General features: G+C 31.8%; 1 protein-coding gene across 1 annotated transcript; it reads left to right on the top strand.

Moving 5' to 3' along the window:
• The first annotated feature begins 3,721 nt into the window (after positions 1–3,721).
• Positions 3,722–5,143, top strand: LOC133684716 (probable 2-oxoglutarate-dependent dioxygenase AOP1). Its single transcript, XM_062106855.1, has 3 exons — positions 3,722–4,127; positions 4,227–4,548; positions 4,803–5,143. The coding sequence occupies exons 1-3, from the start codon at positions 3,751–3,753 to the stop codon at positions 5,043–5,045; spliced, it is 942 nt and encodes a 313-aa protein (XP_061962839.1). The 5' UTR covers positions 3,722–3,750; the 3' UTR covers positions 5,046–5,143.
• The last annotated feature ends 9,084 nt before the right edge of the window (positions 5,144–14,227 follow it).

Below are 14,227 nucleotides of genomic sequence, written 5' to 3'. Positions count from 1 at the left end.
ACAAGGCTCTAGCCTTCCTCATGCATGGCATTCAGACCACCTTAAGTTGTATTATTGTTGAATTCATTAATAAAGAATGCATATTTTTATCATTTGTGTTTTTACTTAATCTACATTCTTTTCTCAAGACTACTTCCTATAGATTCAATCGGGGTGACACACCTCTGTGGCATTCGAAACTCACTTCTCTGTTAGAGAATAATATAAATTATATCTTGAGACCTCACGTACTAGTTTAAGCTATTGGGTTGAGATGGTTCTTTCACATGGTATCAGAGCCTTGATAACCAAGCAATCACGAGTTTGAATCTCACCATCCCTATTTATTTGATAAAAAATAAGCACAAGGTAATGTGGGCATGTGCAAGTTTCAAGCCTTGAGGGCTTTCACTTGAGGGGATGTGTTAGAGAATAATATAAATTATATCTTAGGACATCACCTAACAGTTTAAACTATTGTGTTTAGATGATTCTTTGACATTCTCCAATACAGTAGCGAAGTCCTAAGTGAGCATCAACCTCTATTGTCACCAATCAAGGTTACACACTCTTGTGGCGTCTAAGACCCACTTTTCTAAAGTAATTATAGGGAATCAATGTTTCACTCTTTAGGGTGGCTTTCAATGCCCCCTCCCTACCTTCTATCTAGCCTTTTTAGTTGGAAGTAAGAACACTAAAGTGACCTTATCAGGTTCATCTTTTCTGTCTCAACGGGTTACATACCCATATATACGGTCTGGGACCCACATCTCTCCTAAATAGTACGGGACCAGTCTCTATGGCATTCAAGAGTGCTGGAGCAGCCTTATCAAGCTCACCCGTCTATCTAACTTGGGTTACACACCTTGTGTGTGGTTTGAGACCTATATCTATCCTGGATAACACTAGCACCATCCTTTGCAACATCAAGAAGCGCTGGAAGCAGCACTTTTACAACAACACCTCCTCTTGGACCTCTTCAATCCCAAGTTAGCAAAGGATACCTCTCCAACTTCTTACCTAAGAGGAATACTCTGAGTGTTTTCCTTCTTAGCTCTCTTCATCTCAGCTGCTCGTTTAAAAAGAGTCTGTTGAGCAGCTCCACTCTTTTTATTCAATTTGGCCATTTGAGCCTTACCTGCATCGCTAACAAGATTGCTCATATATATAGACACCTCCATTTTGACAGAAACAAGGGGAGAGGGGACTTCAGAGGAGCTCTGGATTGTTTCCACCAAAAGTGTTGTAAGGGCAAAGCTCTAAAACCTTCACACCCTGATAGGGAAGAGAAGTTGAAAGAAAATACCTTTGAGGAAGGACTAAGAACACGTCTTGAAGACTCAACAATGGACTCTCTGGGAACATCATCCTTGCTAGTAAGGCCTTGATGGGGGAGTGCAAAAGACACCCTGAACAGGATTACGACTCAGCTGAGGTTAGTTAAAAATTTATTTAGTCCTAAATCTCCCCATCTTTCTAAAAATGAGCAGACTTGGGGGGGCTACTAATGGGTCATGGTTTTCTAAAAACTTCCCCCATTTAAAGGCCATCACATGAAAGTCATAACCCAAAATGGGGTTATATTTTCTCCACGTCCAACTCTAAGTTAGGTCATGATGCATCCACGCCCAACTCCATGTTAGGCCAGGATGTGTCCACGCCTGACCACACTTGGGTTAGGTACACAAGTTGATCCTAACTCCCCTTGGGTTCAGCGTACAAGGTGATCCCAACTCCTCTTGGGTTCAGCTAACCACACTTGGGTTCAGCGTATAATTAAAAAGTAACCCCACACCAAGCCTCCCCTACTCTAGGCCTGTGCTAGTAATTATGATACCCATCACATCTCATTAATTATGAACAAGTAGTTCATGCTTATATTAATGAGATGTGATGGCACGAATAGTAAAATAATATTATTATGAGATTACATCTTTATCCCTCACATTTCATATGAAACAAGTCAAGACAGGTAATATAACAGGAAGCTTGAGTACGCAGAAAAAAAAGGTTCAAAACCTTATATTCTTATACATAGACACATTTCTTCTTCTTCTTCCTTAACTTCTACATTTTCTTCTCCTTCACTTTCTTTATCTTCATAAAAGCTCATTAATACCTTAATTAATATTTTTTTGCCACATAAAAATACCTTGTACCAACTTGATTTTCGGAGGGTCCCCTATCAACACCTTCAGGGGTCTCTAAAGGATATTGTGCAAGTATTCACTCAAGGAAAGATTTACAACCTCTGAAGAAAACTATTAAAGAAGAAGTCAATGCAGTCTAGAAGTGAAAGTCATAGAACACATTATGCATGATCTACAAGGGTATTGAGGAATAATTTTTTATAGGACTTTCTCTATGATTTTTGTAGCCTAATAAAAAACTATAAAAAAATATAAAAAACTTAATTTTAAAAAAATAAAATATTTTTAAAAACATTTTTTAAAAAAAAACAAACAATATTTATCTAATTATCTCGTCTGAATGTATGTTTCTATAAGAAGCCAAGGTTTTATTATGCAATCATTGTAATCTACTTTCTTCGAAATTATCAAGGACAAATTGGAAGAGGTAAAAGCCAGATGTAGCAATAGGGTATCACCGATTGTCTAGAAAGAACAAATTGAGACGAGGGTGCAAGCTAGTGCCATGACAGCAACTTGACAGTTGTATTTTCTGCTACTATGGAATCTTTCGACCTTATCTTCTCGCTCTTAAATTCTGAAAACTGCTAATTGCTGACATTTTAGCACAAATTAAAGCTTAATTGGGCGTAGGTAGGTTCACTTAATACGCTACAATGACAAAAAATATTAACCTAATTTCTTTTCGGTGCATGTCACTTTCCTGGTGAGTCGAATATCCAATAGATTTATAGGTGCTGTTGCTGTCGCAGGCCATATTGTCAAACAAGAAGATATAGGGCTGAATGAGAACCATAAATAAAACATTTTAAAATATTTAAGAGTTATTTTTTATTATTTTTTATACATGTCTTGGTAAACAGAGTCTTAAATAATTTTTATTCTGTATTTGATATTTTTTTTATTAAATAAAAATAATTTTTATTTTATAAACTATAATTGATATATATATATATATATATATATATATATATATATATATATATATGTTTTTTGTTAAATTGAGATTTTAAGGTTGCTTTTAGACTTTGCCGGCTCTAGACTGATAGATGCGGCTGCAATCACGAGCCTTCAGAGCCACATGGCAACAGTACAGGTATGGAGCCTGAGCAGTAGGAAACAAAAGCATTATTTTCCAATGACAATTATACTTGTTAGAAATATTACGTCATTTATTAGTATCCATTATATTAAATAACTATTCCAATTAATTTTAATAAATAAATCAGATTTTAAATTTATTTTTTAATAATTACAAGTTTAAATCTTTTTAGAGCAACTGAAAATTTACATGGTCATTAATTTCAGGGCTTATAGAATTAGTCGAGATGCGCATAAAATATCCGGATATTTATGTTAATAAAAAAATAACTATCCCAATTCAATAATTTAAATTATTATTTGAGGTTTAAAAATATAATTTATATTTAATTTTATAAAATAGAATGATAAAATTTAACCTAACCGCTCGTTCAATAAAACTATTATAATTTGGCTTGTTGCCTATCTCGTCTGGATATGGCACCATCGGATCAAGGAACCTATAAATACATGTGAAACAATATTTATGTTCGTGCACTAGTTCTTCTAAAGCAACAAGTTGCTAATCTTAAAATTGTATATGGGTTCCCTGTCACCTCCCGAGCTTCCTGTCATAGATTTTTCCAAGGAAAACATGAAGCCTGGAACAAGTTCATGGCTCTCCACATGCAAAGATGTCATGTATGCACTTGAGGAATATGGTTGTTTTGTGGCGGTATATGACAAAGTTCCTCTCACGCTGCATAATGATCTTTTTAGTACATTAAAAGACTTGTTCTATCTTCCCCTAGAGACCAAGAGGAAAAATGTTTCTGACTTGCCTTACTATGGCTATGTTGGAAATCAACCCTTCATACCATCTCTCTATGAAGGCATGGGCATTGATAATGCCATAACCCTTGAAGGAACTGAAGATTTTGCAGAGACCATGTGGCCTGGTGGAAACGATCATTTTTGGTATAGGTTACTGGTATTATACTTCTTTTAAACTCGGAAACCGCTATGCTTTTTTGGTTTTGATCACTAACTTGCGTTTTCTTTGTTTTTCTTGGTTAGTAAAACTGTGCTGTCATACTCAATGCTAGTATCAGAACTAGAGCAAATGGTAGTGAGAATGGTGTTTGAGAGCTATGGAGTATATCAGCATCATGATTCTCACAAAGACTCGACCACGTACTTATTTCGGATGATGAAATATAGAGGACCTGAGAAAAATGAAGCTAATGTTGGCTGTGACGCTCATACAGACAAGAGCTTTATAACAGTGCTTCACCAAAATCAAGTTAGTGGCTTGGAGGTGAAATCAAAGGATGGTCAATGGATGGGCTTTAAGCCCTCACCTTCATCCTTCATTGTAATGGCTGGAGATGCACTCCTGGTAGGTCACTCCCGTCTAGCAGCCAAATCCTACGCATGAAACCACCAGTACTGTCTCTATAAATTAGTTAGCACTGGTGCTTTTCAGCATCTTCATTGCATCTCTTGTTCTGTTTTCTCTTACAAAATCATTTGTCAAGATCATAGAACACTTGGATTAAGATCACACTTCAATGGCTTAGACCTTAGATTAGTAAGTGGCAATTTCAGCAGATAAATACATCAAAATCTAATGATCTTGTTCTGTTTTGCAAGGGATGGAGTAATGACAGAATCAATGCTCCTTTCCATCGGGTGGTCATGAGCGAGAGCGAGCCAAGATACTCTGTTGGGTTATTTTCATTCATCAAAGGTATAATCAAAGTTCCTGAAAAGCTAATTGACGAAAAGAATCCTCTGCGATTCAAGCCTTTCGAGAATTTTGGATTATTGCGTTACTTCCTCACGGAAGAAGGTAGGGGAAAAGAGTCTACCATAAAAGCCTACTGTGGTGTTTAAGGCTAGTACTCTAGTTTGAAAGGAACTTTCATATGTTGTGAACACGATCGATTTTATCTTCTCTTTTTCTGTTTAAATATGAACAATTATTCTTCTGATCTGGTTCACAAATGGATATCTATTTTATATACAGACACCTCTCAAAGAGTAGATGGGTGGAGAAAGTACTATAATACAGAATCAGGATAACTTGATTAAATCTTACAAGAAAAATCTATAAGTTTTTTTTTTAAGAAAAAAAAAAAAGAAAAACCCTTATGATTGGTGTACGACCTTATCCCGTTGTTGATGAGAGAATTTATTTTCAGAAAGACGCTTTTATATATATATATATATATATATATATATATATATATATAGATTCAATAGGTTGATTGGAAAATGGGATGGAATTGATTTTTTTTTCTCACGTAGAAGCAGTCTTGGGCGAATTATAAATTCATCTGCAAAGCTCCTAGCTGCTAAATTTAACAGTTTTATTGAAATTTTTTTTTTTGGATATTTACACTAATATTTTATTTATAATTAATTTACCAATAGAATTACAAATGAAAACTATCAATTAGAAAAATGCTTGTTAGTAAATTCTGGTCTGTTAGCAAGTCTGTCGCTAATAAATTTACTAATAGTTTTACAAACAATTATATGTGCAAAAAATAAAATTATTCCCTTCAATATGTCGGTAATTTCCTTGGTACTATTTAACATATCACTGACATGATAATCGTATGTAATTTCGTTAATGAGTTGCAGAGATATTTGCAGTAATTTTTTTTAAACTCTCTGAAATATACCAACGGACTTATTCTATCAGTGAGCTAACAATTGTAGTGGCATTTACTGCAATTATTTTCCAACTCTCTAGAACATACTGACGGACCAAGTCCGTCAGTAACCCCGTCAATAATAATTTAAAAATAATTTTTTAAAAAAATCTATTAAACAAAATTAGAAAAAAATTAAAAAAATAAATTAATATAAATTCAAATATTTAAAAATAAATTATCTTAACATAAAAATCAAATATTTATTACAAATTTATATGTTCAAATACAATAAAACTATAATAGAGGCGACGTTCGAGAAGGAGAAGGTTGGTCGTCCCCAAGACCATGAAGCATTTAAGAGGGTGTACATGTATCATACATCTGTATCTCATATCTATGATCATTCAGTGAAGTTCTTCATAATCCGCAGAGAGTCATTCATATTTTTCATTGAGATGAGTCATATGTTCTTGTACTCCTTAATCTAACAAGGCCGCGAACTCTGGAGACTAAGTGCTCGGGACCAATTGCAAGCACTCAACGGTTGAAACACCACGGGTCGTCCGCAAGTTCTCGATCATAGTGTTAGAGAGCCCTAACACGACCAAAGAGTTGATGTCTTCTTCCAAGTGTAGGAGTGTCGAAGTAATAAATAACCCGACAAGACCGGGGTCGAACCACAGGGAGGTTAACTATATAAATTATAAATAATAATAATAATAATAATAATAATAATAATAAGTTGAAGAGAGCTTTGAGATGTGATATTGATATAAGGATTAAACAATGATAAAAATAATTGTCAAAGTTAAAGGATCCACTAATAGTATTTCAAACAAGTATAATATAAACTCTTATTACTCAACTGGAAACCACACACAAAGAAGATTCCAATCAGATTATAAATTGTTAACATGATTACATTAGTTATCTTATTTGAGTGATGCTAATACTTGTAAATGTTGTCAAGTATTCATGATTATAACTTATGTTAACAATAAATCAAGTTCATTTCATAGCACAGGTGTCAGCTATACCATACAGTTTAGACTATTAAAGTGCCAAGTATTTGTTGTACCAAGGTTATACAACATAAATCTAGATTAACCATTTAACAAGCAAAATATTAAAATTAAACAAGATAACAAATATAAAACATGTTAGTATTAAACATTAAAGTCCATGTTGAGTGTACACTATACTTATTCTTACACCATTAGTGTAACCTTTTCACCTTGACATAATAAACTTAGCTAAACATAATAAAGAAGAGAAACATAAATAAACAAGATAAGAACATAAATAAGATATAAGTTAACTAAGTAAAGGAAAGGAAATGAAAAACATAAATAAGATATTAATATAAACAAAACTTAAGTATTACAAAAAGAGAGAGAGCAAGAGCATGATCTTGATCTAAAAACCAAGATGCCTAAATGCATGGTAAATGCCTCCTTTTATAGGCTAAAATTTGAAACTATTGATTTGATGACTAATTGTTGATCTGGGTGGCCACATCTTGACTTGGTGACAATTCTTATCTTCTTGTCTGAACAAAACATCATTGATAACGTCAGCATTTGAACATACTTAAATCATAAAAGTTCTAGGAAATTGTCTCGGCTTTCCAATAAAAAAAGAATCAGTGCATTTGGACTTCTAGAATTCGAGATATGGGTTGAACAGTGTCTAGGCTGCAGGACAAATTCTGACTTCTCCGTTGTTGCTAAGATTTGGACTTCCAAACAACATCATTGAGTATTGCACTCCTATAAATGTTTTAGGCCTATGTCTTAGATTTCTAGCCATATAAACCAAATTGAAATCCAAGATCTACAGTTCCAGATATGACCCAATGACTGAACAATGTTCCAGTTTGGACTGAACCAACATCTCTTTTCTAAGCTTAACCCTCTCTTTGTCTCCTCAATTTCAGTAGTTCAACTCATCAATCAATCCTTTGATTTACATGATAAGCATGCATTTAAGATGAACATTTACCATATATTAAATGTATCTTATATTATCAGACTTGTTATTATAAAACATGCTTTAGTTAAGGAGTTATTGATACTTCAAGTGCAAACTTATGATATAAAACCTTGATAAAAATGCACTTTTAAGTACTAATCAAGCCCGTACACCTAATTTTAATTGGGTCCACCGGACGATCCTGCCTCTAACCACAAATCTGGATCGATATTCGGGTGGGTCAAAGGATCATTGATGTATCTCTCCTTCAATCGGCTATTATATGTCTCCTGAAAATAAAAAATAAAAACATCAAATTCAAGTAAATAATAACTTAAGAAGATAAACGGTTGAAAACTAATATACCACAAAATGTTGAGCTCAACTATCGATAAACTGCTGCACTCTTTTTTGAAAGTGATCACTCCGCACGTGTGTTTCCACAAAAAGCTCCGTTGAGCTTAGTTCACATCGAAGAGCCATAGCTTGCAAGATAAAAATGTTATCAGTTAATTATATTTATAAAAAACAACAAATTAAAAATGGATGTAATTAAAAAAAATTCTTACCATCCACTTTGCATGCGAAATCAATGGAACGAAGCCGCTAGTGTGAGTGGTAATGGAACCATGAATTTGCCATCTCTAGTTTCCCATACCAGATTGTGATTGTCACATGAAATGCTTGGACATCACATGTTGAATGTATTCCACCTAATACACTCTCCGAGATGTATGGTGGCCTGAAATCCTTCTAAATCGTTACGTCATTCCAGCCTAGTAGATTGTTTGCTTTTATATATTTTAAGATTTGTTTTATGCCTTGTACTAAAAATCACGCAACCTATATGGTACAAACGAATTATCTATAAGTAAATGACAAATAAAATTTTAATATTTGGAATAAAAAAATTATCATGATTTCGATGTTACCTAATTGCAGTGTGACTCTTAAACCATTCTCACAACATTATCATTTGTTTTATCCTACTCAAGTTTTCCCCTGCTGTAAAAAATAAAAAAAATTAGTAATTTCAATAAAGTAAACGAATTAACATAATAAAAAAAAATTAAGTTAATACTAACCTTAAACCTTAAAAATCATGCATTGACCTATGGTTTCCATTCAGGATGTTTGGAAACCTAGCTCTATTGAAACAATGAAATTTTCATCGATGATTTAAATGTTGATGTTATTATTCCGGCAGCCGTAATGTTTATGAACCTTAAATTGGATAAATTTAATGAAATATTATTTGTTCAAAAATTAGTAAGCATGTCATTGTCAAAGCAAAACAAACTTACATTGAAAGGTTATTCTTCCACTACGTCTTGTACTTATGGGTGAATGGATCCCATTGTGAAGGTACCCCTTCTATATTGCGGCATTGCATTCGTCGAGGCAGCATCGTAAGTTGATGTATGTGCCTCAGGTGCCTTTTCTTGGTCGATATTTAATGACTCATGGTTGTCAATATCATTGCCAAAAGAACTAGAAGTGATCTCTTGCTCATGACGTGCAATTGATTTTTCCTCAGGCATCTACACAAATTTATGAAAATAAAACAAAAAATTTTTATATTTTTGAAAAAAAAAAAATTTAGTAGTACCCCCACCCCCTTATATAGGAACTTACCCAAAAATTTTAATCCTACAAATAGACAATGTATATGCCACAAACTAGTTGATTTTATTCAATTTCTACCAATAATGTTGAATAATTTAATTTCATAAAAAAATCTCATTCTCTACATGATAATATTTTTTATCCTAAATTTACTAGAACATATTTAAATGGAATACATACAATATAATAATTAAAATTAATCCTACACATTTAATAAATATTACAAAAACATTAAACAAAGAAAATAACTAAAATTCAACAAAAGAAAAAATTATTTCAATAACAACTACAATTCAATACAATTATTTCTAAGTGCTAATACTTGTGATCCTAAATTCACAAAAACAATGTTCTAAATTGAATATAATACAAAATAATAATTCAATTTAATCCTATACATTTAATTGAAATTGAATGACAAATTTGAAAATAATAACTAAAAATAAACAAAATAATGAAAAAAATATTTCAATAACAACTAAAATTCAACACAACTATTACTTCATAAAATTATAAAGAACAAATAATTAAACAAAAACAAAGAAAAAAAATAAAAAATAATTCAAAAAAATAAGGAATAAGGAATGAAACATTCTTATCTTAATGGAATGTTTAATTTCAGAGTTAAACTAGGTTTGGTAAAAAAACAAAAATACATTGTTAAAAAACCTTAAGAAATAAAAAAAAAAATACTTCAAAACATTTACTCACAAATACCTGTTCATTGTATTGACAAAAGGGAAGCTTGATTTCTATCCTTGATGTTTGAGAGACATACTTGAAAAACAGACTATAGAGAATAAGAGAGAATAACTAAGTTTTTAAGCCAAGAGAAGAAAATGAAGGTCTAGTACGCTCGCGGAGCTTTTATATTAGGTTTTACGGATAAAATTATCGACAAACAATTAAATATTATTATTTTAAAATATTATGTCGATGTTTTCATCTGTAAAGTCAAATTGAAATTTTTGATTCGCGCTAAAAATTCCTCTAGATTTTTTAATTTTGTCCATTATTCCATCGGAAAAATAGTAAATAGTCAACAGTCAGAAATCATTAATTACTAGCGCTTTGGAATTTGCATTTCAGTGGTGATTCCATTGGGAAACCTGTAAAAACATGCACCTTAGTCAGTAAAACAATAAGTGTCAGTGTGTTGGAATTCACATTCCGTCGGTGATTCTATTAAAAACATTAAAACTTTTAATTAGCATCACCAACTTGAGAAAGGGAACAATTCCCATTGCCTATAGAATATACCAACAAACATAGATCATCGATATACCTGTGTGCAATGAACACAATGAACAGTACTAGGGTGAAGGGGAACAACTCTCATTGCCTCTTAAATATACTGACGGACACAACTCGTTGGTATACCCGTGTATAATGAATACTATAAACAGTATTAGGGTGAAAGGGAACAATTCTCATCGCCTCAAGAATATACCAACAACCATAACTCGTCGGTATACCCGTGTGTAATAAACACCATGAACAATGTCATTGTGAAGGAGAACAACTCTCATCACCTCTAGAATATACTGATGGACACAGCCCGTCGGTATACCTGTGTGTAATGAACACTATGAATAATATTAGGGTGAAGGGGAACAGTTCCCATCACCTTTGGAATATACCAACGGGCTATGTCTGTCAGTATACCCGTGTGTAATGAACATAATGAATAATGTCATGGTGAAGGGAAACAGTTCTTATCGCCACTAGAATATACCGACGACCACAACCCATCGATATACCTGTGTGTAATGAACACTATGAACAATGTCATGGTGAAGAGGAACAATTCTCATCACCTCTAGAATATATTGACAGACACAACCCATCGATATACTCATGTGCAATGAACAACCATTTGTATTTCCATCGGTGTGAAATAATGTCTAACGCCTGATTGTATCTGTATTCTCAATTTATCCATCCTACAAATACTTAAATTGATAGATGCACACTCAACATAATAACACCAATTCACATCACAATAATAAAATAAATATTTCTTTGTAGTGAATTTTGTCCACAAATATTACATTATAGTTTATGGCATTACACTTTTGTGTTTTGCAAATTAGTCAAAATTATCTTCTTCTTCTTTAATTGACTCATTGTTAGTTCAATCACAATCTTCTACGTTGATTTCATTGTTATCATCATCTTCATCGACTTGTGTATGTCTACTGGAGCTAAAAACAACATTTAACTCCTCAACGTTAACATCAACTAAAATATTTGGCATCCACAACAACCAAGAAAAAATAATGGTTGAATCCAAACGGTAATGCCTTACAACCCATAATTATATAATATTTTTCCCGAAATACTCTGCACTTACTCCCTTCGGTCAATTGATATGGCTCACAAAAGGAAGATGTGAGTAGGAAAAAACCAAAACCAAAGTGGAAAAAAAAAAACATAAAAAAGAAGATGTGGCAGAAAAGCCACCACGTGTATGAAGAGAAAAAGAAAAATCACTTCCAAAAACCTATAATTAAGCAAAAAAAAAACCCTAAATACCCTCCCTAAAGCATCCAGTACCCCACAAAAACCAAGGGCAAAACAACTTTTTAATAATTTAAATTTATTGAACAATCAGAAAGCATATGTGAAAGCTCTCACATGCCAAAAGCTGAACACCTAATCTTATACACTACAATAGCCTTCAACCAACCAAAACAAAAGGTAAAACAACCATTCAACTATTGAAATCCACAATCAAAAGCTCTCATGTGCTACAATGCAAAGCTGATCTTTTTTAGTATATTGTATAATATTCTTGATAGTAACTTCTTGTTCCTTTGATTGTCGAGCCTTACCTATAGAGTAGAAAAGCAATGACATGTAGATACAAACTAGCAAATAATTTATGTTATGTAATAGGTGCGTTCTAAGTTATTTTTTAATGTAAGAGAAAAATGTATTGACATTATGAACACATTTTCTTGCATCTTGAAAAATTTTATTTGGAAAATAAAATGTTAATAATTGTGTTTAATGAAATATAATAATAATTAAAGAAACTAATAAACTGCAAAAAGAGTTGTTAACATTAATGAAAAACTAAAGCAAAAATTTGAAAGATAAATGCATGTGACAATATTTAATCTCATTACATGGGGTGCTTTTTGAGTTTTTTTTATTTAATTATATGAAAATAAAAATGAATTTTCATCATAAATATAATAATTTAATTTTTATAGAAAAAAATATAATTGTTAGTACATTCTCTTTTTTTACTAATGTATTTTTTTTAAAAAAAATATTTCTTTAGCTATGTTGTTTATTGTATAAAAACTATAAGCAATAAAAATCAATATAAAAATAATTGTAACAATTTAAAATAAGTCTAAAAAGGTATTTCTTTAACTCAATCATGTTTCCTTTGATGATGCATTTTTTATAAATATTTTCTTATCATAAGTTTTCTTTTTTAAACAAAAATATCATCAAAATCTTAAAAGCAAGTTTTAATATAAGAAAACAAGTGATTTATTGATAGTTTTGATGCGAATGTATTTAAAAAACATAAAAAATTAATATTGAGAAAAGTTACATAAAAATTTTACAAATTTTTTTTTTAAAATAGATATTTCTTATGCATTTAGGAAATTATGCATATTAAATTCAAAAATACATATTATATAAAGACTCTTAATTTATATTCTCACTTTAGACAAGTATTGATTCAGATTCATGACAATAACATGTAAAGATAATTTTATTAGTTTGCTATATGAATTTATCATAATTGAAATGACTAGATAATTACAAAATTTATCAGTTCATTATATGAATTGTGGCAATACCATTTTCTCTATATGGAACACCACCCAAGAATTTTCTTGTATTGAATCCTATAGAAAAACATAGTATATATATTTCTTTCAAATCATTCAGTGTGGCCTTAGGCTCACCTCCCATCAAAATACATATTTAAATCTCAATCTTTTCTTAACACACTCCACACAATTCATACAATACATTAGCATTGCATAACTAATAATAAAGGAAAATCAAAAGAGTATTTTAAGGATCAATTTACTTAAAGGATTACATTAATTAATTATAACATTTCAAAAATTTACTTGCCAAAACTCTTCATTTCCTAGACTATTTATATAAGAAAATGAAGATATGATAATCTAAGGGCTACTGAGGAGGTGCACTTGAAGTGTGAAACCCTGGAAATTTATAATTTAAATATGCAGATGCGTAAACCCTCATGTAAACGTAAGACTGAAAGTGGTAATATTTCAATGAGTAGTGGAAACCAAGATTTGAAATAATAGATAAATAATGATATATAATGAAAAAGATGACCTCCATAAAATGAATTTTGATTTAGAATTCATAAGGATAGAGAAACTGGTAACGTGTTTTGATGGATAAGATAATGAGAGAGACAATTTTTAATCGTTGCTTGGAATTGCTGTTGAGTGACGGTTTTGATAACAAAATTATAAGAATGAATATAAACATTAAAATGAGTAAGAGTATGAGATCTTAAAGAAAATTCCTTGTGATTAGTTTGAGAATACTAGCTGAATGAGAATTAAATAAAGATGTGATGTTGGTTGTATTGTTGATAACAATTGAATCCCTGGTGGTACAGGGAAAGCTGTGGGGACTGGACAATTGCATGGAGTGGCAGCACGTGCACCTATTCTAGGTAGGTGACTTGCACCTTCTCTTTTTTATATACGTTGAATAATAAAATACTTTATCATGAATGTTACCATATTATGTTGGAACATATATTAGATCGTCGAACGCTTAAATGTTGACAAATGAATGATTAGC

This window comes from Populus nigra, chromosome 1 (assembly GCF_951802175.1).
Source record: "Populus nigra chromosome 1, ddPopNigr1.1, whole genome shotgun sequence".
In the NCBI taxonomy this organism is placed as follows: Eukaryota; Viridiplantae; Streptophyta; class Magnoliopsida; order Malpighiales; family Salicaceae; genus Populus; species Populus nigra.
The sequence above is the reverse complement of the archived record's forward strand: the minus strand, read 5'-3'. Positions and strand labels throughout refer to the sequence as shown.